This window comes from Passer montanus, unplaced genomic scaffold (genome assembly GCF_014805655.1).
Source record: "Passer montanus isolate IOZ18808 unplaced genomic scaffold, ASM1480565v1 scaffold12, whole genome shotgun sequence".
NCBI classification, from domain to species: domain Eukaryota; kingdom Metazoa; phylum Chordata; class Aves; order Passeriformes; family Passeridae; genus Passer; species Passer montanus.
Genome location: NW_024358722.1, coordinates 3,773,233 through 3,796,933, shown reverse-complemented (window position 1 = coordinate 3,796,933; position 23,701 = coordinate 3,773,233). Strand labels below are relative to the sequence as shown.

General features: G+C 44.8%; 2 protein-coding genes across 5 annotated transcripts in view; one reads left to right on the top strand and one right to left on the bottom strand.

Annotated features, from left to right (window-relative positions):
* The first annotated feature begins 17 nt into the window (after positions 1 to 17).
* CCDC167 (coiled-coil domain containing 167) lies at positions 18 to 13,385 on the top strand. 3 transcript variants are annotated; one of them, XM_039697917.1, is made up of 5 exons: positions 18 to 76; positions 431 to 554; positions 7,356 to 7,450; positions 9,901 to 9,953; positions 12,032 to 13,385. In XM_039697917.1, the coding sequence occupies exons 2-5, from the start codon at positions 489 to 491 to the stop codon at positions 12,133 to 12,135; spliced, it is 318 nt and encodes a 105-aa protein (XP_039553851.1). In that variant the 5' UTR covers positions 18 to 76; positions 431 to 488; the 3' UTR covers positions 12,136 to 13,385. The 3 variants fall into 3 exon arrangements, with proteins under 3 accessions (XP_039553851.1, XP_039553852.1, XP_039553850.1); XM_039697918.1 differs by lacking the exon at positions 431 to 554 and having other exon boundaries at positions 25 to 76; XM_039697916.1 differs by lacking the exon at positions 18 to 76 and having other exon boundaries at positions 83 to 554.
* Positions 13,154 to 23,701, bottom strand: part of CMTR1 (cap methyltransferase 1) — a 25,327-nt gene continuing 14,779 nt past the window's right edge. Inside the window, exons 14-23 of one of the 2 annotated variants that reach the window (XM_039697915.1) lie at positions 23,235 to 23,292; positions 22,518 to 22,586; positions 22,221 to 22,352; positions 21,601 to 21,723; positions 20,798 to 20,889; positions 20,147 to 20,215; positions 18,690 to 18,737; positions 18,007 to 18,119; positions 17,334 to 17,442; positions 13,154 to 15,603 (exon numbers count right to left, since the gene is read on the bottom strand). In XM_039697915.1, the coding sequence (XP_039553849.1) occupies positions 15,471 to 15,603; positions 17,334 to 17,442; positions 18,007 to 18,119; positions 18,690 to 18,737; positions 20,147 to 20,215; positions 20,798 to 20,889; positions 21,601 to 21,723; positions 22,221 to 22,352; positions 22,518 to 22,586; positions 23,235 to 23,292 (946 nt within the window). In that variant the 3' untranslated portion in view covers positions 13,154 to 15,470. The remainder of the gene's footprint in view (positions 15,604 to 17,333; positions 17,443 to 18,006; positions 18,120 to 18,689; positions 18,738 to 20,146; positions 20,216 to 20,797; positions 20,890 to 21,600; positions 21,724 to 22,220; positions 22,353 to 22,517; positions 22,587 to 23,234; positions 23,293 to 23,701) is intronic. The other variant, XM_039697914.1, reaches the window with a different exon arrangement.

Genomic DNA, 23,701 nt, shown 5'->3' with positions numbered 1-23,701 from the left:
CGCGCCCCTGCGCATGCGCGGCTGGCGGGGCCGGACCATGGGCAGGCGGCGAGCGGGGCCGAGCGTGGCCCGGGAGGTGAGGGGGGCGCGGCGGCTGCTGCGGCCGGGCTGGCGGGGGCTTGGAGCCCTGCCCTCGCTCCCGCCTTGAGCGACGGCGTGCCGTGTCCTTGCTCCTGCCGAGCCCTTGAGCCTGTGCCTGAGGGGCCGTGGGGGTGCTGCGGGGGCCGGACACACGTTGTGTGCGTGCGGCGCTGGAAGTCAACCGTGTGCTGCTGCTGCTTCTTGAGGGGAGCCCAGTGGTAAACCGGCATGTGAGGGGCCTCTAAATCACAGCGAGGAGAAAGGGGAAAGGCTGGGTTTTAAGAGTATGTCTCCCTTCTGAAACGGCCTTTTCGTTGTGCTTGGGTGTTTTGTCCCTCCCTCGCTGGAGATTGCACCCGTGCCGTGTGCTTGAGGATGACTCTTCTTGAGCACGGAGGTTGGAGCAGATGAGCCACTGTGGTCCCTTCGAATCTTACCCGTTCTGTGTTTCCTGGGTGGCAGGAGGGCTGCTGGTAAGCTCTGTTGAAGCTTTGTCTTTCTGTAAACAGCCTGATTTGTGTTAGTTAGGATCTCTGTGTCTTTCTGGCTCCTGCACTGAACGGTGCTGTCTGGGCTCAAGTCTGCGTTTGAATACTGTGGGGACACAAATCCTGGATGTACCTCACAAATGGCTGAAATGGGGCAGAATTCATTCAGTGAATCTCACTGGTCACCTCTCTGCCCTGAAGTGTTCTCAGGTGAGCACATGCACAACAGACCGAGGTAACCAGCATGGAAAGGCCAGGGAAATGGCAGGGCGTGTCATATATGTGTCATCAGCTAGTAACATAAAGGTGAGTGTCACAGAATCCTTAGGGCTGGAAAGGACCTCTGGATAGCATCTCATCCAACCCCCTTGCCAGGGCAGGGTCACCTAGAACAGATCACACAGGAATGTGACCAGGTAGATTTTGAATGTCTTTAGAGAGGGAAACTCCACAGCCTGCCAGCCTATTCCAGTGGTCTGTTTCAGTGTAAAAAGGTTTTTTCTCATATTGAGGTGGAACTTCTCTGTTTTAGAGGCATTGCTCCTCCTCCTGTCACTGGCACCACTGAAAAGAGTTTGGCACCAACCTCTTCACACTCACCTTTAAGATATTTATATGTATTGATGAGACCCCCTCTCGTCCTGCTGTGTGCAATGGGAGTTTGTTTTATGGTTATGTTTCATTGGTTAGACTTTCATTAGAGAAACACAGTTCTGGGCACTCTAACTCAAATATAACCACCAAAGGGAGTCCAGAGGGGTGTCCAGGCTTCCTTTGAAGAGCCTACCAGAGAACTGAACAGTGATTTTTTTCCTTTTTTTTTTTCTTGTTGTTGTTGTTGTGGTTTGAGAAGTGGCACACAAGAACAGCTGAGATGGTAGGATCTACCTTACAAAAAGAGAGGTCACAAAATGGCTCAGCCTGTTAGGGACTTGCTGTTCGCAAAATGAAAAGGGACTGATTTTAGCTGCCACAGAAAATTCCTGCAAAGTCTTTGAGGACTTGTAGTAGCTTTAGATTAAGTTTTGGGGGTTTTTTAGAAGTTTTCAGGACAGAACATACTAGTTTTGAAAGGATTGTAGAACTACTCTTTTTTGTGCATTACAGGTAAAAATCTCTGTGCAAAGACACTTCTACAAGATAAAATTATTTCCACTTGCAGTGATGAGAACACTGCTGAAGAGAGGTTAGGGAGGAAGAAAAAAAAAATGCTTTTAAGCCAGAGGAAAAGAGGGCTGTGTTTCAGTTTGCATGACAACCAAGGTACTAGATTCATAAGTTAAAATTACTCTGTTCAGTATTACCTTCTAAGCTGTTATGATTGTAAAGAAAACTTTTCAAATTAGTCTTAATATGGTGTGATGCATGACTAGCTTTGAAAGGCCTCATCTAGGCAGAGTCATGCTTGTTTAACTGAAGTCATGATGCTAAATGAATGCAATTTTCTATATGGACACTTATCAGATTAGCTTGCACTTACAAATTGCAGATGTAATTGGTATGATCTGGTTTAAATAGATATAAATGTGTCTCCATAATGTTCTGTTGGTTTAAATTCATGCCACTTCTTCCATATAGCTCTAGTCTTCTGACAGGCAGCCCTATTGACAATGCTGAGCTGCATAGGACTTGCTTGAGGAAACTCATCAGGAAAATGAAACTGGCAAGACTGATCCATTTTCTACCAAAATAGTGAAAATGGAATTAACTCAAGAGAGTGACATGGATGACCAAAGGTGTGGAGAACTTTATGCAAGAAACTACCAAGCATTCCAGGTCCTTTTAAGCTGGAAAACCTGACTGCAAGGGGACCCAATATAGACCTATATCCTCTGCATGCTGTTTGTGGCTTTAAATGAAGAATGAACACACACTGTCAATACAAAGTTAGGGCTATCAAATGAAACCAGCAGCTGACAAGCTCAGAACAAACAGGAGGGGTTGGTTCTTCCCATAACCTGCTGTGAAACTGCTTGCCAAAGGATATTGTAACCACTAAAAATATACTTGTGGCTCAGGCAACAACTGAAAAAAAATCAGAGAAACAGAAAAGTTCATTAAATTAAAGGCAGTGCCTGGCCAGCAAAATGTCAGGTGTGTGTTTCTATAAAGTATTGTTACATGTGTTGCTGCTTCTGACAGGGCAATGGCTGGTCAGTGTCTGTGAAGGAACATAAAGAATAGGGAAAAGGCTGACACAGTTGATGCTCAGTGAAGCTGTTCTTGCAGAAGTTTTTGAAAATCTGGCTCACGTGCCCTGTGGTCACATCTGTGTGCGGTCCTGCAAAGCTGCTGCTCTGGACTGAGGCAGGATGCGCTGGCTAACGAGATGGGCCCTGCAAAGCTGGAGGAGGAGGTGTAGGTAGAATCCAGCCTCTCCTCCTTTAGCAACACACAGGATTGTTCTGCAGGAGCCATCTTAGACTTTGCTGGTGGATCATCCTCTGCTCTGAATTACTGGTAAATATTTCCAAGCATGCTGTGGGCAGCATGTCTGTGAAATTATTTTCCAGCGTGCAAAATGATTCCAAGAGCATGGAGAAAATGGAAGTGTGTCCGTGAACAGCAAGTTAGCACTTGAATTTAAAGAAAAATTTGTCTCTGCTGGACTGATTTTTACAATCCAGCCAAATTTGTGGATGCAGGAACCATTAATTCTTCTGTGAAAGAAGAGCTCAAGTGTGCTGGCAGGTGACAAGGCATGTAAAGACTGCTCAGCGAAGGGGTTTTTTCTTTGCCCCCACCTCTTCAGTTGGCTTTGATCTGTTTTATGAGGGTCAGAAGATGAAAACCTCATTACCTAATGCTGTTGGATGTCGATGTATGTGTGATATGGCTCTTTGCCAGTATCTTAATTAGGGAATTCATAAAAGTGGAGGGTGGATGCCAGTTCTTGAAAAGCGCTTTTAGCCTTTCTGCTGGAAAGAAAGCTTTCATTAATTCGCTACAAAATGTATTAAATGAGATCCAGCTCAATTCTATAAGCAAAGCTGCTTCTTTTTCACTTCTCTCTTTGTCTCTGCCTTTATGTGAGCCATTTCGGGCTCTCTGCCCAAGATGGTCCCAACAAATAGAATTTGTAATAAGCATGTAAGTCAGTTTGGATTGAAATCCATTCCAGGTCTCTCTAGTTTAAAAAGGTTTCCAGATCATGAGCGAGTGTTGCCAGAATTCAGCAAAAATAGCTGAATGCCTTGTCATACCTGTGGAGCAAAGGAGGCATCTGGTCTTAGGTCCCTGTGTGTATCCAAAGCTGCTGGGACTTGACTTCGTGGAGTGTCTCCTGAGGAGCTTCAGAAGGGCAGCTCTGTGTGCCCAGATCTGCTGCCTGGATGTGAAGAACATGTTTCACTCCCACTTTTTAATTGGAACTACTTAAAGAATGTTGCTGTGAGTGAAGCCCTGTGTCCCTGCTACCATCTCTGTGAACCTGAGGATCTGTCCTGTGAGCTTTCTGCTTGCTGCATTTCAGCTCTGTCCCAGAGGATCCCCTTCAAGGAAAGGAGGGCTAAAAGGAGGAAAGGTTCATCTTTGCAACTTAGGAGGCACTGTGCTGAGATTGCCCCTAAATAGATAAAGCAGTGTGAAGTACAAGGGTGGTTCAGCTAAATGAGCTTGGCTCCTTGTTTTCCTGTGGGCTTCCAGTGTGCCCAGGTATGTACCCCAACTAACCTCATGTATTATTTAGTAGGAGGGAAAGCTTTCCATCCACAGCAAGCTCAGCTGAGCACCTGCTTCTAGGATTGCTCTCCTGGAGGACTAGCTGTAGCAGGGAATTATGGCAAAGCCCTACAGATTTTCTTGTGCTACAGTTTTACAGACTATGCCCCCGCCCCAGGAGTTTCCTTAGCAGTCCAGAGAGTAATCAATAGTTGCCCAGCATTACTCTGATTTTTTTCCCCCCTGTTACTTTCTGTTTCTGTCTTTCTTTTGTTCTGCAGTGAAGAGTTACTTGGATGGCTGAGTTGCCAAGACACTCCTGGCTTGCAGGAGCAGCTCCTAAATGCCAAGCAAGGCAATGGCATTGACATATCAAAATAGTGCTCTGCCCATAGTTTGGGTCGGTGTCTTCTTATTCAAATAAGCTGCCTTCAGGAGGCAGATTATATTGTCTTAATTTATAAGTGGGGAAACTGAGGCACAGTGAATAGATAACATCTGTGAATCCCCACTCTTGTCCTTCCTTATAACCCCTAATAATCCAGGCTAGCCAGAAGAAAAGAAGTAGTGAGATTCTGAAAGAAAAGTATTTTGTTCATTCAGCAATCCGTTCCTCCTTCCTTGCTTTTTCTTTTTTTTTTTTTTCTGGTTATTTTTTATCCCTTGTGCCCCCAGCTCAGCACAGCTGATGGTGCAGTTCTGGGGCATGTGGTTTATTAGCAAATTATTGCTCTCCAGCAGGGGACCCAAACTTGGGTTTTGATTTAAGAGCAGTAAAACCAGTTGAAACTTTAAAGTATTATGTGGAATCTGGAGATTTTAGTCAGCAGAAAGTGAAAGCACTGACAAAGTTGGGCAGAATATACTCTTGTTAAGTCTCATGAAATGAGGGAAGTATGGGCAGAGAATATACCAGTGAGAGCAGCTGCCAGCTAGGAGGAGCAGGCATGGAGGAGAGGATTGGAGTGCAGTAGCATGGATAATTTAGTGGTGGGGTTGGCAGCTGACTAACTAAAGCTCTCGTTAATTCTTTAATGTATTATTTAGCATTATTTTAAAATATATTTCCAGAGAAGCCATGGTGCACTGTAATAATGTAACAGGCTGAAGAGGAGCCAGGTAACACATGCTGAAGAATCTTTTCCTGTGTGTGTATATAAGGGTTTCCAACAGCTAAAGGAGCAGCAACAGCTGTTTGCAAATGGTAGGAACTGGTGAGGGAGATGGTAATTCTTAAATTTCACTGGACCAACACTCCACCTCTGCTGTACCACACTGTGCTATTAAATTAACTTGCTGATATGTGTGGTCAGAGCTGGCCTGGTTGAAGTCCTTTCTTGGCCCTGAAGCAGACTGGGGCAATGCATCATACTGACTGAGTTGTAGTGCATGACATGGTGATGAGCAGCTACAGTCAACATTCTTAACTGGCACAGCTGGAAATGGAGGAGGACAATTATCCTCATCCAGGCAAACCCAAGCATTGCCAAATACTGAAGTGCTGTTCCCTGAGCTTTGGGATCAGGTGATATGCCTTGGTGCTCCCCTTGGGCTCAGGAAGCTGTACATGTGCCTCTGGGGAGTTTGGCATCTTGAGCACTGGCAGAGTTGCCTAATAGCCCAGGACTTTGAGATTGCTATCTGATAAATCAAAGATTTATTTGAGCCTTCTTACATGTCTGCCTCCCCAGCTCTGCTGTGCTCCTTCCAGACTATTTAACTGACTGGTTAAACTTCTTTTCATGGTCTGCTTTGTGTCAAGCCTCTTCTCTCCAGTCCTGCTTAGTTATAATGCTTGCCTGCGTTTCCTGAGCAGAAGGTGTGAGATTGTTAATGAGCTCATTAACAGGAGCTGATCAGAACAGAGCTGATCCCCAAAGCAGCAATAATTAGGGATCACTACCTTTGATTTTGTTTCCCTTATTACTGTTTGTGAGTGTGTTTGTGCTCTGGGCTGCTTCTGAGGCTGGTGTCCAGGCAGCTCATTCCACCTTTACCCAGGACTGTGCTGCCTCTTAGCGTCTGGTGTGTGAAAGCTCCCACCACAGGGAGGCCGTGCTGCCAGCCTTGGCTTTCCCTGGAGAGCCAGGCACAGCAGGAGTATTGCACTAAGTAGCTCAAAAGAGAGGTCATTGCCACCTTAGTGCACCGAGGCCACTTTCTTTCAGGCTAGGTTGTTGTGTTCATATTGCCTGATTAGTTTCCCTGCTGGAAGCAAGCTTGAAAGACAAAGTTTTCCTTGAGATGTCTATGCTGTGGTTGCCAGGCAGAAGAGAGGAATGATTCCCAGAACTGTTGGTCATGGTAGGATTCCCTCCTGGGCAGTCTGTTTGCACACAAGGAAATGAACCCTCCTGTGCTTAGCTGTGGTTACACCCCTCCACAGGAAGACACAGGGGTGGCTGTTGGGATACTTGATGAAGAGGCACAAGGAGATAACCTGAATCTATAATCAAGTGGCAGTGAAGCTGTGGGCACTGACAGAACTGATGAAGCCACTGTAACCAATGTTTTTTTGCATGGAAACATATTGCTGCCAGCACTTGGTACAGGTTGAAGGAGTCAGTGGTGAATGCTCTCTTGACCATACTGTGCAGATTCCTGTTGCTGTTGTAGATTTAGTTGGGTAAAAGAGACTGGAAGTATCCCTTTGTTCCCTCTTCACCCAGCCAGACAGCTGAGGGTGCTTTGTTGATTTCTGCATCCATTCACAGTGCTAAAATAAGACCCTGTTCCTCAGGCTTTGGTTTAGGCCAGTGTCTCTCTTTTTATCCTTTAATTGCATAAAGATACCTAAGATCACGGCTTTGCTTGTGGACCCACATGCAAAGAAACTAGAGCAGGCTGGAACTGGATCAGATCCTAGCAAAAGGGTGCTGGCCAGCCACACAATAGGCAGTATCAGGGCTGGTTTGGCTGTGTCTAGGGTGATGATGTTACAGTTGTCTGGACTAGAATACAGGCTGAGCTGGAAGATGAGGAGCTCTGTGCTATGATCTCTACATAGATCTGGGATTCTTCCCTTGGTCTGGGGAGGAATAGTAGCTGAACTGCCACCATCTGAATGGGAATGAGTCCTTGTAAGCTGGGAGAAGAAATGAAGGTGACTGGTGTGATGTTTTTCAGATTGATGGATTGGAGGAGAAGCTGGCACGCTGCAGACAGAGCATGGAAGAGGTGGACCTTAAACTGCGCAGGGAGAAGCTCAGCCCCGAAGGAAGGTATTGCTGACCAGCTGCTTACACAGCTGTGTGTGCACTTCAGCTTAGCTGTCATCATGCTGTAGGACCAAACAAGGGCTCTTGACAGAGTGGAAATGTGTGATTTCTCCATAACAAGGCTCCATTTCCACAGCTTGGAGCTTTCTTGGGGAACTTGCCCCTGTGAGAAGTGCAGTGATATAGAGAGTTGTAACAGCCTGACTCCAACCTGTGCCACAACCAGAGAAGTAGTGCCTGAAACTTGCCAGTTCATTCGTGATATAGAGAGTTGTAACAGCCTGACTCCAACCTGTGTCACAACCAGAGTAGTGCCTGAAACTTGCCAGTTCCTTTGCAGGCCTGGCTCCTGGCCTGTTATGAACCTGCTCTGTGAGTCTGGCAAAGGTTTTCTGCACGCTGCTGCTCAAGCCTTGCTGAAGCCACCTGGGTTCAATCAGGGGGATGTGCAGTGACTACTACTGAGGGCCAAACCAGGCTGGGATCCAGCTGCAAAAGCAGCTGAGGGAAAATATCTGTGCCTGTGTTGCTAATGTGTCTGGATATAGGGATGAATTAACACACTGGCTTTTCTTGGGAATGCTAAGAGTGACAATTCCCCTGAAATCTGTGGCTGCCATAGAGGCAGCAGTTGTTGGCTTCTAGAGCTGGAACTCAAGCAAGGACTTTGGCCTGGATTTTGTAGTAGGCATAGACAGAACCTACTGTTTCTCTTGAGTATGAAGCAAGAGATTTTAGATGTCTCTCTGCTTGAGGACATTTTTTCAGTCACTAGCATCCTACTGCTGTGCTCCAAGCAAAAAAAGCATGGGAAGCTCAGTCATCAGCCCAGGGAGTAGTCCTGATGATCCTAGTGTTCGCTCTACAGTACTGTCCTGTGGAACCCCATTAGAAATTATCATAGTGATGTCTCCATCTTCTGATATTTATCAGGCTTAGTTTCACTTCTTTGTTAAGCTCTCCTTTGCACTACTCCCTCTTCCTTTACTGGAGTTTTATATCCCCATCCATATTTAGACAGGGTTCTGTCTCTTCGTGTCCCTCTTCTCTGTAGTTCCTTGTCTCAACAATCCTTTCCTGGCCTGAATTCTCCTTGTTACTGCCTATATTCTTTATTTGGGGCTTAGGTGCCCAACAACCAAACCTACAGTTGTGGTAACTGTGACAGGGTGTGATGTATGATGGTTTCTGACTGAAATAAAGGGCCTAGAACAAGGAGTTATGAATTAAGATTCTTGGAGCCTTCTATGAGTTTTACAGCTTGTATGGAAATAGAAACAGAACTTCCATTGTCTTATTCCAGACCCTTTAAAAAACCATGGAGGGAAGATACTGTGATCAAAATTATCGATTCAGTGTATAGCACACAAAGAGGAGCTCTGCTTTTCCACTTTGAAGTTCAGTTGTCATGGTTTCTTCATGCCTCTTTCTCAAAGCTTCTTCCCTTGACTCTCTTCACAAGGCACATTTCTAAGTAACAGCTCAGTCATGTTGGTAAATATCTTCTCACTTCCTCCTGGCTGCTCTCCACCCAGTTTTCTTTTAGAGCCCTTTCCTCTCCTGCTGCTCCTGATGTAGCTTGCTTTCTTGCACTCTCTTACACTTAACTAGCTGTACACATAGATTTGGATCTCTTTCCTCCTACAGGTTGTTCTTGCTGTGCCCCAAGGGGAACAACAAACTCTGTTACACTTTCTGCCTTCTTTGAACCAGGATAATTTGTTAGTGCATGTTTATTTATGTACAGAGTCTGAAAGGACTGACCGTGTCCTTACTGCCAGAATAGAAACACTGCTGCTTTCAGAAATTTTTATTTTGGGTTTATATTTTAATCTGTATATTAATTAATCATCTTGTGCAGTTTAAGACAAGGGCTGGGTTGGCCTAACTTAAGTCTTTTCTGTTATTATGAGTCTTCAGTCTAATGACAGGTTCTTTACCTCATTAGTACTACGTTTGGATTCAGCTTGTTTCCTTGAGTTCACCAATTTCTGTAAATTGGATACATCTGACAAAGGGATCCCAGCATCAAATGGTGAGAAGAATTACTGTTCCAGCACTAAGCCCAATGTGGTGGAGGGGCAGGATCCTCCAGAGAGGATAGAAGGACCCTGCCCCATCCCAGAGCAGTGTCAGAACTTCCTGCCTCACCTAGGGGGAACTAGAGTAGGGACATGACCCAAGAGCCCTTTCTGGCTGTTTGCCTACACTGCTCTCCTGAAAGGAGAGATAGGAAGCAATTTAGGGGAAGGAAAAAATAATCTAAAATGCTGCATCTCTTCTCTTGCACAACTGGATACTTCTAAACTGTCACCCTTCCAACAGGGAGGGGTGAGGGGCTCATCCTCTGAGCAGATATCCCCAGCGGTGGGGACAGTCTCTCTTCCATCATGTAAGCAAAGAAATAGGCTGTGTTCTGCCTCGCAGGTAATGAACTCCTCTTCTCATTACAGAAAGTCACTGGAGAGAGAGCGAAACTTACTAATGACCAAAGCTGACAACTATGGTAAGAGCTTCATTAAAAATGGTCCCTCTGGGCAGGATAGGATCAGTGCTGCAGCTTAGCTTTGTCTTCAAGCTCCTGCCACCTCTGACTTCTGCCTTTGAATTTAACTTCAACCAAAGGGAGCTAGACTAATGGAAATGTAGTCAGCATATTATAATAGGAGTCTGCATCCTCCTACTTGAGCTGTACTTCCATAGGGAAAAAAATAAGCATCAGCTAATGAAGGGGAGAAAATGTCCCCCTCCACATACCCCAAATTACCAGTCTTTAGATAATCATAGCTAACAGATTGGCTTGAGTAGCTTTTAACATCCCTCTCCCCAACCTTTTTTTTTTTTCCTAGTAGAGGCTTGCTAGGCAAGAAGGCAATTGCTGTCAGGAGTGTAGGAAAATATACCTTCCTTGGGGAAGGTTCTTACTGCATCAATTTATGAGGCCACTCAGCAGAAGAGCATAGCAACTCACACTGATGTGGATTTTCCTTGGTGCAAGTCCTACTGTAGACAGTTAGAATGCAAGTCCCTCTGAGATACCACACTTGACAGGACTTCCATTCCACTAGAGGTGCTGCTTTGTACATCTTCAGGCTCCTGGTGTTGATCAGCGTGTACCTGCTTGGCAGTACTCTGCAGATGTGCAAGCAGCAGAGCTCACAAAAGGAAAGAGGCACAAGGATTGTTTTAGGTCTAGAGGGTTGAAAGCTGGGGTGTGGGCAGCAAATTTGTAATTATAACTCATGCTAGAGGACTGTTTCCACAAGAGTAACAGTTACTTTAAACAGACTGAGAGCTGTTCTTTAAGGGCTACCGCTAGAGACAGCGGAAGACTGGAAATTGCTGCCACCCTTTTACCAGCCAGCCATCCCTGGTGGCATCAGCAGAGCAGTCTGACAGCAGCTGAGACAGCAGCAACAGCCTCACCTAATGGTGACATCACGGCTTTGGCCTCTGACTAAATCTTTCCTTATTCCAGCTGATGCACTTGAGGCCGTGAACAGCAGCTGCTGACAATGGCATTGTCAGCATCAATTTAAGCTGGCAGGACTGTGCATGAGGTTTATGTGACCCCGTCACCTCCTTTGTGGCCTTGCAGATTCAAGCAGATTGCTCTCTGGCTGCATGTAGAATGCTTGTATTAGATGAAGAATGGAGCAGAAAGAACTGCTAAAAGACTTTTTTGATTACCAACACCACTTGGGGAACTGCTGGAAGCTGCTTGTGCAAACTGTAGTGACAGTAACATGTGCGGTCTCTGCAGATGAACTTGGCAACAAAAACAGGCTGCGGACAGTCCACACCCAACCTTGCCTGCCACACACTTAGTGCTGTTTGGCCTTGCAGTCTGTAAGGCTGGAGGCCTCACTGCTTGCCTCTACCAGCCAGCAAAGTTTTGTGGAACAGAACTAGTAGGAGTGGGGTTCTCATCTTTGGTAAAGGGAACCAAACAGAAATGGAGAGTGGCAAGACTCCATACTAAAAGTAGCCACTGTCTTCCTCTCTCTGCATCTGTGGTTCTTAGGTTGCTTTCCTTCTCCCTAGTTTACCTATCTCTAAAAAGCTTCAGGCCCCAACAGAATAAGTGTCCAGGTTCAGACCTTTTCCACACTGATCCTTCTGATGTGTAAGGAAACATATATTCTGCAGCACTCTAAGGTGGCTACAGTTATATTTAAACTTTAGCACTAGAAAGAGCTACCAGGCTGTTACATCTAGAAGACAATAGAAATAGCTCTCTGCCCTCGGGACTTCATTCTCTTAGGGAACAAGCAGTTATTCTAATGACATAGTCTGTCCTTAGTAGAGGCCTACAGCAATGGCATTTGCCAACAGGAACTGGCCTGGCACTGAAGTATTCCCAAGCACAGCTACCCCGAGTGTCAGGATGAGAGCAAATGAAAAGGTTCCTACTAGTTTGGGTAGTTACTTCCCATTCAGCACGTCCTGTTGGCAGCTTTGCATACTGCTCCCAAAATTTTTGCCTATGGCCAAGGTAGCGTTGTGCTTCTAAGAGAATTTTGAAAAGAGGTGTAGATGCAAGATGAAGAACCTTCACAGGCAAGTCTTTTGTTTGTTTCCCAGAGAAAGAACTGAGTGTGCTTCGTAAGGAAAATCGCAAGAATGCTGCCCTTGCTGTGGCCATGGCATTGCTGATTGCTCTTATTTACGCCTGCTGGACAATGTGATTGCACTCAAGAATTCTCCCTGCTGAACAAATGACTTCTGCAAGGAGCTCTTCCTCCTCTCACCATTGTGCCTCCCCCAAGGGTGAGGATCAGCATTTCAAATTACTCTTCTTGTTTATTGTCTCCAAGCCTTGTTGTAGGGAAGATTTTTTGCTGCAAATTGAGGAGGACAGGAGACAAACCAGAAATCATGGCACACTTGTGCTTGGAAATCAGGTCAAGCAGAGCTCAAGGTGGTGCCATCTTAGCCAAAACACAGTCAGGACCATCCAGCCTGATCCAGGAAGGCAATACATTCTCCCTTTTGAAGAGGACCTTTGTGATTGCAGAAGGTGCTTTCTGCCCAGCCCAGGTGGAATACACACCTTGGCTCCTGTGACACAGTCATAAACTGAAGGGACCAAGCTCTTGATGCAAAGGGTAATCTGTAGGTATTGCAATTCTATATATTCCCAGAGCTGAGCTAAAGATTCTGCCTACCTCTCCAGTGCCTCAGAGCTTGGCAGCCATTTTGTGCCTTTGAGAATCAGCGTTTGCAGAAGACTATTTACTATCAACACCCAGAGAAGAAAGTGCTTCTGTAGAGCTTTAAATAAAATAATTTGACCTTTTAATCTCCTGGTTTGTTTATTTGGTTTGTTTTTTTTCCCCGTTCTGTCCTGTTTCTCAGACACTGCTTTATTCTCATCCTACTATTTCCTTACTGGCACACATTGCACTACGGTAAGCCTAGACTAGGTTAGGCACTTAAGCCCCTGGTCAGTGAGCTCTCAGCAGTGGGTAACTGACCTCTTGTGGCCTGGAATGTACTTCCTTTGACTGGAACAGGAGCCTACCCTTGCTGCAGGAGTGCCAGAGACTGTCCCCTGTAATGCCCTCTCATTCCAGTGCTCTAAACTTGCCACAAAAACCTTTAAAAGGGACTGCCTTGAATATTTAACTCTGCTGGCATTTCTCTGTGGCCACACTGACAGACACTGCTGGCCAAAATTGTGTGGGAAGTAAAGGAAAGAAGCACTGCTGTGAACTAAAGGGGCTGTATTGGTAAAAGAACATGAAAGCACAGAAGTCAACATAAAATGATACAAAGCCTAATAACAACACATTGTGCAATTAACATACATAAACACTCCCTTCAGCAAGGCCTTCCTCACCCGCCCTTCCCAACATACCCTCAGCAGGGAAGCAAGTAGCTTGGTGGCTCATGCTTGCCTTCTTGAAGGGAGATTTAGAATCAAGGTTCAGTGCATCAAAAATAAAAAAAAAGGCAAATTAAAACAACTAGAGACAACTTAGTAACTGAAGTATCCATTCATATCCATTCCTGCAGACTGACCAGGTTTTTTTGTACCCTCTAAGGCCTACACTGATCCTAGTTTACTTCCTAGTCATTCTTCTGTCTGTCAGCCAACAGGAGTCAAAGCTCCGAGTACTGAAGACACAACACTGCAAAGGAGCCTGGCAGAGGGAGCAGCATGCATTGCTGGCACTGAACAGCCTCAAGGCAGTCCACAGAGGTCCTCAGATCTCAAACTGCTGGTTGGTTTGAAAAGCCAACTGTACATAGGCCTGGACATCAGAGGTTGAGGTACTTTATTGCCTACTGGGAGAGATTCTTCCCCATCCCTCATGGAAGTGCCTTTGTCAAGACAAAGCTACTAATGACACACCTCTTGTTGCTTAGCGGGAAGAGCCACCATTTCTTTCATACATGTTTTACCAATGTTTGAGAGTGGAAAGGGTCTACAGATCAGCCAAGAGGATGCATTAACAGCCTGCAGTCCTTCAACTGCTTTGACAGACCTGTGCCTAAGTCAAAGTTTCTACATTTTGCTGCACAGGCTTGGTCAAATCATTCATATGGATGTGGAGAAAAAGACACAGTCTAAACAACTGCTATAGATTCTAGAACTATAGCTTTCCTTAAGGCACAATTCAGACAAACCCCTAAATCACTTTTCTCCCTACTGCCAATCCATGTTTAAAAACAAGCCAAGAACAAACAAAACAAAATAAAAAAGGGACTATCTTGCTGTTTGTCCCAAAGCATTCAACTATGTGTTATCTTCTGATTTATGTGGAAGACTTGGCAAAGTGCCATGGAAACCAGAAGTGAAGGTAAAACATGCAACAGAAGCCAACTTTGAGCCTGGCATAGAAGTGCATGGAGAAGTCTTGACACAAATGCCATACTGAGAGGAGTTTCCTGGCTCTGTGCCTTCACCTCAAATGCAGTTCCAGAGTCAAATGAGATACAGAGAATTTCAAAGCCTCTCTGATATTTTAAAAGGAAAGTCTGGCAACCTTTCCAGTGGGCACAGTCAGGGGACAGGATTGCTTCTTATTAACCTACATGGTTAAAGTCAAGATACCTTTCTACTGAAGTTCTGGGTCTTTTTAACTAAGTTAGACATTCCCATCATTTCTTCCAGAGACTTCAGCATCCTAGCTTTTCTGTGTCTTCCCTCCCACATCCACTTTCCTCCCTGAAGGTTTAGGTAATAACGTTAAGTACCAAGAGTCAAAGCACTTGGTCTCAGAAGTACCATGAAGCATGTACACCAACCATGGTACATTTCCACAAATTAGCCCCAGGCTGCTGGCTTGGTATCACTCACTAACCTGGAGAGGGGAAATCCTTGTCACAGCAGCTTGCAGAGGTGTGAGCACATCAGATCTATGCCAGGAACTGTACTCATCACCTGCATTGGCCTTTGTCCATCACATATGAATTGCCAGTGGCTAGCTGAGTGCCTTGATAAACAGAAGTGTTGGAGACACCGACAAGAATATATAACTTTTGCCCACAGCTCACCAAAGACTTAACACCCTCCACTGGAGAGTGTAGCCTTTGACAAGGCCAAGGAGACAGCTGCCAGGAGCAATGCAGGGCCACTTCAATGTGCTGTTGCCCAGCTCTGCCATCAAAAAATCTCTGCTCCTTCCCACACTGCAAGAGAAGCAGAAGCCTGGGGAGTTCTGGCACACACAGAGCTCCACAAACCTTGCTGAATGTTTGAATAGGAGCAAAGAAAGCTGCCAGCCCCTTGGCCTCATGCATGCAGTAGGTCAGGACAAAAGGACATTAGGCCTTGGCTCCAGGAGGCACCTTAGGTACTCTGGCACCAGGTGCTACCTAGTCTGTACTCTTATATACACTACCAGGGTAAAGCCTCATCCTGTGCCTTCTGCATACCACCCTCTGGTTCGATCACCTCCAGGAAATCAGCTCTGGAGATTATCAGGATAGAAGTTGTGGAGCCTTCCCAGTCCCATCAGTCCCTGAAGAATCCAAGCTGGGCTCAGCCCCTCGCTGCACCCTCAAGAGAGCAGGGTTAGGGGTGGTGTGCTTGGATGAAAGACAGAACAGTCTCCTTTGATAGCTTCTCTGGATCTTGTCTTTTCTGAGAGTCGTGCACTTTAACACCTTCCCCCCATTCCCAGAAGAGCCGGCTGTAATGGCAGACACTGTGGGCAGAGAGCAGAACAAGATTAGTTATGCAGGGAAGGGAAAAGAAAACACTTCCATCCCAGCGACAGACAGCTGCCCTTGCTATGGGAGCCACACAGAAATACTCAGAACAGGTGCCTTAAAAAAGACCAGTGCATTTATTCATTCATTCATTCACCTTACAAACTCTACAGCCCTCAAAGAACAGCAACAGCCAAGCCTAAGAGATTTCCATGCAAACAAACTTGTTAATTCTAGCTTCAATCAAATTCAGTTCAGTATTTTCTGGAAGGAGTCAGGTCACTAGGGAAAAACCCTACCTCCCCCTAAGTTTCTTAGAGGATGAAACTGTCATTGCAGGCAATGGAAAGACCTTAATGAAGAATTCAGAAAGTCTGCCAGGAGCAGCAACCTAATCCCTCACCACATACCTACTATAATCAGTAACAGCTGTCCTAGGGAGCTTTGCAAACAAACAGCACTTCCCACGGCACAAAAGCAGCTAGGATCATTCCCTCTTTCCCCTCATGTGAAATAACTGAGCCCTGCTTTGCTGCTGAGAGTTCTGGTCCTACAATGGCATCTCCCACTCCATCCATCAAGCACAGCCCTCCCTCACTGCATCAACACAGTCCCAGCCATAATGAAATCAGAGCTGCTAATTACTGCCAACACAGCAGCCTTTAGTTTTGTACAATTACTGACACTTAATATTCATAGCTTATTTAATGCTTCTGTTCTAACAAAGCAGTACTAGCACAGCGACAAGAGCACATGTCAGTGGCTAATTATAGACATATTAGTACTCACTAACCACAACACATCTTTTCTGGAGTCTCACACAAGCACTCCCTCCACCTCCTCAGCCATTCCTGTAGGTTCATGCTGGCCTATTTCAGAGTACATAGGCAGAACTAACCCCACCCTTACACACTGAGAGAAAAAGCATCATGTGCCTTGCCTTTTAAGCCTGTTCTGCCATTTACCACATGAAGAAAGGCTTAAGGATTCTTGAAAGCACTGCTCTAAGACAGGTAAGGAGGTTCAAAGTGAGAAAATCAGGAGTGCTGTTTCATGTGAAGCTCTTGCTCAGAGGCACAGTCCTGGGTAATGGTGGTAGTGCAGAACATCTCTACCCAGGAGCCCAGAGGCATCAGACTCAGGATTTGCTGTACTTGGGTAATGCCCTCAGCCTATTACTCAGTAGATACAGATGGTTTTCAGCAGCCACAATGTTAATGATTGTCCAATGACAAGCCACTCTATCCTTTCCCAAGGAGCTACTGTTTTGCTCTCTCACTCTCTTTAAAAAAAGCTCTCAGCTTCCCACAGGTTATTCCAGAGCCTGGGCTAAATGAACTGGGATTTGCTTTTAAATTAGCAACTTCCAACCAAACATGTTAAATACAGAGATGCAGCAAACTACAGTTGCTGGGCTCAATTCCTACTTCCCCACATGCAAGAGCTTCAGTAACTTGTAGTCTGCTGCAGACAGCAGAACGAATTTGTGACATGTTCGTTATTCATAGCCATTAATTGCAAAATCCATGATTCCACATCAGCAGTTTCCTGAAAGCCTAAGAAGGTGCCAGCTCCTGCAGCACACCCTTCTGGTGACCAACTGCATTGCACTGCAAACGACTGCAAGGACACAGCACCGCAGAGCTCCCTTCCAAACACCCAGGCACACACACACACGCTGGCAGACACAAACCCGTCCATAGCCTCAGCTCTGGCTCATACTCACTGAAAGGGTGCAATGGCTTCAGGAAGGAGGTTGTATGTTGCTACATTGGTCATTTTGTTGAAGAAGAATTTCTTCTTGAAGTTTTTGCTGTATGCCATTGTCCAGGGATCTAGCAGAGGGGTTACAGGGATCAGGTAGAAAATAAAAGGTGGGGGAGGGGTGAAAGTCACAGAAGAGATACACATACAGTAAAAGTAGGGAGGAGGAATCTATAAAGAATGACTGTGATCCTTCCATTACTCCCTTTTCCTTCCTTCTCCCAAGACAACCTGCTTTCCAAGCTGTTCTCTATTCACTGAGAAAAATCCCTTCTCCCTCCGTTTAGAAGGTGACATTTAAAACAGGGTATTTCCACATCCTATTACTCTGGAAAACATCTTGATGAAAAATTATGATCTCATTAAAAAATAAGGTAGTCAGTCATGTAAATAAATGGAATTATCCATATGATAGCTAATCAACCAACAACAGAAAAACTGAAATATAACACCCTAAACCTCAACCTAATCAATGCTACCTTCACTACATGCAAATTACCCTCATTACTTAACCTCTAGCCATTCGAATATTGCCATTATTTTTTTACCAAGTTAAGATGAGCAAGCCTGGTCAGTACTTTTTACTTGGAGAGACAAAGAAAAGTTGAGAGGGAGCAGGGACTCTCTCTTCCTACCGTTCATAGTCCGTACGATGTAGAGTCCTGTGGGCACGAAATGCCGATCATCTCGGCCAGTGTAGGACAGCCGGGGCATTCCCCCTGAACTCTTGATGACTTTCATCTCTAACCTAAATGTTGAAGAAGGCAGTGATAGAGAGTGTTTCTTCCTTTACTGTGCTTGTACACACCTCGTATCACCTGCACCCCCTTCTGCAGAATGTCACAGTCAGAACTGACAGCACTGCACACGACAGGATCAAATCGCACCCTGAAAAATGGAGGTTTTTGCTTTCCCACACAGGCCAAGAGAAACCAGTCAGACCTGTCTAGATCAGGCTGCAAGTTGAGCGCTGTGGTGAAAAATCTGTGATAAGCTAACGTAATTAATCAAATGGGGTTCCTATTTCAAGTGTGAATTCTTGACCTTTGAAGCCACTGAGAAGCCACTTCTGCACCCAAACTCAGGCACTGCTGCTACTCCAACTGTTATGAAGTGCATTGGTCACACTACGGCATTAGAAAGCAGCAGAACAAGGCTATGAGTGAGCAGCATCTCAGGAACAGCAGCCACCACGAGCTCTAACAGCTCTGCCTCCATGACCCCACTAGCACAGATCAGAACATCCCTCCCATTCCTGTGCACCAGTGGCTGATAACCTCAAGTGGGGCCTGATGTTTTGTTTGCACCCATCGCTTACCTCACAAAAATCTTGTCCATTTCTTCCAATCTGTACACTTCCTTCACTCTGGGAAGAAAAGACAAAAACATTATTTCAAAAAAGTTTAAACTGTGAGGTTTTTTTCTGCCCAGCTACAGAGAGCAGACAAATGTTGGTTTTATACAGCATGAGGTAAGCTCAACTGAGGTTCACCCTTCTTTATCTCCTCTATATTTATGCTTCAGTGCCTAGTTTTTCCTGGCTTGAGAAAACCTGACACCTGCATGCTCATGGTTGGATTGCTGTAAGCAGCAGATAAATATCCTTGCTGCTAAGGAAACTGTGCATTTTTACCTCAGGTTGACTATACAGAAAAGTAAAAACAGTGAAAATCAGGTGCTTTTGTTTTCCCATCAGATAAATTGACCAAGGTCAGTCCCAGGCATGTTCTGGCTTCAGCTGGCCTCACAGTAAAATTAACAATCTGATCTTCACCATTACTATCCTCAGAAATGCAACAAACTTGTTAGTTACCCTGAGGTAAAAAGAGGGGTTTTTTTTTAAATCAGTAAAGATTATTTTGAGACCTCATTCTGTCATTACATCAAACTGGTTTTGTTGCTTTGAGACACGGAAAAACAACGAGTAAGTTAAAAAAGCACTGCCTCTGATTGGACACCCCAACCACTCATTTCCCACATACTGCTACAAGCATCAGGCTTCAAAGACCACAGCAGGAACACTTTAACACTTTTCCACAAAAGGATCAAATGACCCTTTTGCAATCCATTTCCCCAGCTCTCCTTCTCACTTCAGCCTTCCCCAGCATTTTGAGCTCCTCCAATTATTACAACTGTCTGTTTGTCATTAGAGATTCCACTCATTACCTTTCATTAAGCCATCGAGAAAGTTCTCTTTCCCTTCCTCCAGATTCTTTCATAATATTGCTGCACTTCAGCTTGTGAATAAGAAGCTGTTTTGTCCATAATATGTAACTGATGCCTTCACAGTGGTGCTCTTATACTACACTGCAGTAGAATTAATGAAATAGAAGGCCAGGAGACAACCAAAGCCAAAGCCCTTTGTCAAGAACTTTCCTGGGGATTGTAACTAAAGCCTTGTCCTCAGAGATGCTGGTCAGTCCTACATTTACTAACAGTCAGCATCACTGTACTGCTGCTGACCCTTCAGGGCAGACAAGGACAGAATTCTTTGCAATGATTAAGCTCACTGGGTGCTAGGCTACAATCACACATATTTGGAATCAACAGCAGCCAATCCATCTATAATGAAAAAAATGTGACTATTTGACATGTGAAAGGAGGGCACCACTTCTCTATTAGCAATACTCACCTTAAATATCTAAAAAGTTTTTTGCTTCTTTCCAAAATACATAACAGAACTATTAATTTCAGCCTGTAACTTAACTCCCCTTCATGTCCTCCAACACACTGACAGCAAAGCAAGCGAGGCTGAGGGAAGGAGGCGTCACTCACCGGATGGGGTTCATATCTGGCCGGCTGGGTTTAGAAACAGCTTTGACAAACTTCTCTGCCAGCCGAATCCTGAATGAACATGGAAAGAGAACCCAGCAATTTAAGGAGGCCTTTGGCACGTTACAGCTTCAACAGAGTAAGCGATTTGACATGCAGACTGCTAGGCAAATGGGTCTAGCAAGACTTCTTTTCACCCCACTCTCCCAATTCAGTGTCCAGTGATACTGCCTATTATCCATTACAAATGAGTCTCCATAGCTTACTCCCTAAGTCCACATGCTGTTCAACACTGATATATTTATCAGGCTAGCAGGATTAGCAGAGACATTATGTCCCTGAGGAAGGAAACAGAGGGGCTTGTTCCTTTTCTCTCAGCTCATTCCCAGAATGGTCAGTTTACCCCAGCAGTGCCTGGCTCACCCTACACTAAGAAAGAACCTAAAGCTGCCCTCATACACAGAGAAGATACAGGTGGAAAAGCCTATACGTACTTCAGTTCAGAGAAGCTTCATTCACAGTTCATCTTTATAACAGTGTTTCAACTGAATGCACATGTCTCCCTGTGCTAAGCATTCTGCTTTTTGTCTAAACACTATTTCCCAGTCACTCCTACACATGTACAGAAAAAAAGCTTCTCCAGAACCTACATACCTCTGGTTGAAATGCTGTGTTCGAACATCATTGCCATTCAGCACCAAGACATCAAGGATGTGGATGGCACTGATTTTTCGCTGGGCTTTCCCCTAAGGAGGGCAATACAGAGATTCATTGTTCACACTGTTGAGATTTCAGTTTTGATTTATAGCCTGTTTTTTGACAGGACATCTCTTCTAGCAAGAGGGCACCTTTCCAGATATTAGAAACACACAAATTCCCTCAAATTCCCTGCTGCCCGTTATACAGGAACATGGCATCCTCCAAGAATTGGTGCATCTCAAATACCCACTTCTGTCTTAGGGGAGGGAGAGAGGGCGGGACCACAGCTGCCATCACCAGCTATCTGTGCCTTATCAGGTACACAAAGCCCAGCACACTACAGTATCCTTGTCTGAGGTGCAAGAGGACAGGGAAACTCCCAGGCAGCTGGGATTTTTCACCTTACACTGTAAATATACCACAAGGATCTTCTCCCCATAGGCTGTAGTCACTACTGAGCAGTTATGTACCCACAGAGCCACAGACACATGAAGTCATGGTGGCAATGTCAGAGGCAGCTCCACTTAGAACAGCAACACATCAGGTCCAGAGTGTTTTCAAAACAATGTTGAAAGATCATATTTCTAGGACTTGACAGAAAGGAGGAACTTAATCCAAAATAATTACTCTAAAGACTATATACAAAAAAAACCAACTTGTACCCGGCACAGATGGAACATTTATTCTGCAGTATCTTAGAGAGATTAAGTGAAACTACTCTTTGTAGCAAAATGGTAAGAGAGAAAGTAGGCTCCTACCTCTCCTTTCAGCTCATGAACAATCTCCACAGAGAGAAGAGTATCTCGTGGCAGCTCAGTTTTCAAATCCAGCTTTGTCCAGCGGTCTGACTGGCGACCACCCCAGGTGTAGATCTGTGATTTCTGTACATAAAGACAGAGTAGGATTCAGCCAAGGCTTCCTGAGGGAGGGGTGGAGAAGAGACCTCTAACTGCAGAGCAACCGTCAGAGAATCTTTTTGTCCTAGGCTATCACAGGCAGTTTCTTTGTCATAAGTTTTAAGGAAGAACCTTAACCTCTACAGCAAAGGAACAAAACCACCAATTCTAATCTACCAGTGACTTTTCACACCCACACAAAGAACCAGAAATAGAACACCTTTAAAAGGACAGTGAAGATAATTAGAGACACTAGCAGGAGTGCAGGACTCTGTGTAGGCTGAGATTACAGAAAAAGGGTTAATTAGTGTGAAAGGCAGTGATATCAGGAGAAAGAAACATAAATAACTAGCAGTCTCAGGTACTGCTGAAAAAGATGGTTTTAGGCCTCTAGGGACAGAAAAGGATGGGATGAAACTGCAAGGCAGAATAGCAGCATTGAAATTAATCAGCAAGACTTCCAAACTGTTCTTAGCACTTACCCCTAACCCCAAGAGGAACTTCTGCTCACTTCCAGACACCATACACCGGTAATCTAACACTTGGCGAATTTTCTCCAGTGTGCTGGAATTCAGAGGTGTGGGTTTGTAACTGAAGGTATCAATGTCTGTGCCCTAAAGAGCAAAGTATGGAAAAGGCAAGATGGACACAATACATCAATAGGCAGGTAAACATGACTTCTACATAAAGCAATAATCCAGGACAAGCTTCTTCGTCCCTTAATTCCAATAGGAAAAAGAAGTTATATTTGTGTGAAAGGACTCTAGGCAAACTCTCACCTGAATCAGCTCAAAGAACTTGGACTTGGGATCTGAAGATGAAGGAGCAACACGAGCCTGATCAGGAATCTGAAAACAAATCCAAACAATTGATACTGAGTGTTATTCTTTGGCACATTCAAAGGAACATTTCTGATTTCAATATATGACAGGACATTCTGCCCCTGAAACCCCTGCTCTTGGGATTCGAGATGAAGAGATGTCATGTTGAAAATAAAATGTCTCACATGTTTTGTAAATTTAATGTAGGCACACCATATCTCACAGAAACCAACCAGCAACTCCAGAAAGATTTAGTCTAAACCTTTGATGTCATGCATGTTTTGATGAAATATCCTTTCATCAAAGACACACCATCAGCCTGTGAAAATAACTGCAATATCTATGGCCCCACTGCAGTCAAAAGCTTAGGAAACACGAACTGCAGACTCATAAAACAAGACCCTTTAGAGAGCTCTGCTACTTGGGATCTAGGTGCTGAGTTCACTCTATGTGCAATGAAATATTCTCAACTGCAGAGAAGCCTGCTCAGTTGAGCCATACACAATAAATCAGGCACATCCTGTTTGATTATGTAACAGCTTGAAACGGTTTCTGACTTTCCCACAAGACAAGATATTAAACCTCTGTCTAGAAAGTCCATCTTTACTGCAGCTCCACTCTTGTTTCACTACAGCATGGACACCTTTGCAATTTGCCTGTTGACACCTTACTTACCCCCCACAGCTGGAGACACTCCTTTCGGATTTCAGCCTGCCGTGGCTCAACCAGCGTTCTAAAGAAAGACAGCAGACTGTTAAGATGGTGAAACCTCCTTGATCTTGCAGCCTTATACATCCCAGCCTTATAAAATGCAGAACTTTCAGCATCTGGCTTGAGAACAACATTAGCTGCTCCACAAAGGGTTCTATGAAAGAGGATGCAGTCTTCCCTCCCTACCCTCTAGTTCCTGTCTTTAGCTTTGTTTCATGGTCTGCACTACTATCAGCCATCACTTCATTCCATGAAAGTACCACTGGGTATAAATGTTTTCAGTAAGTTATGTATTTGTACAAACTTATACAAATCTCCAAAAGCTGGGCACACAGCCCTACTTAAGAATAACAGTGAAAACCTGTTCAAGGCCATACAAAAAACAGTGTCAAGACGGAATCAGCTCTAAGACAATTTCTAACTACCACATT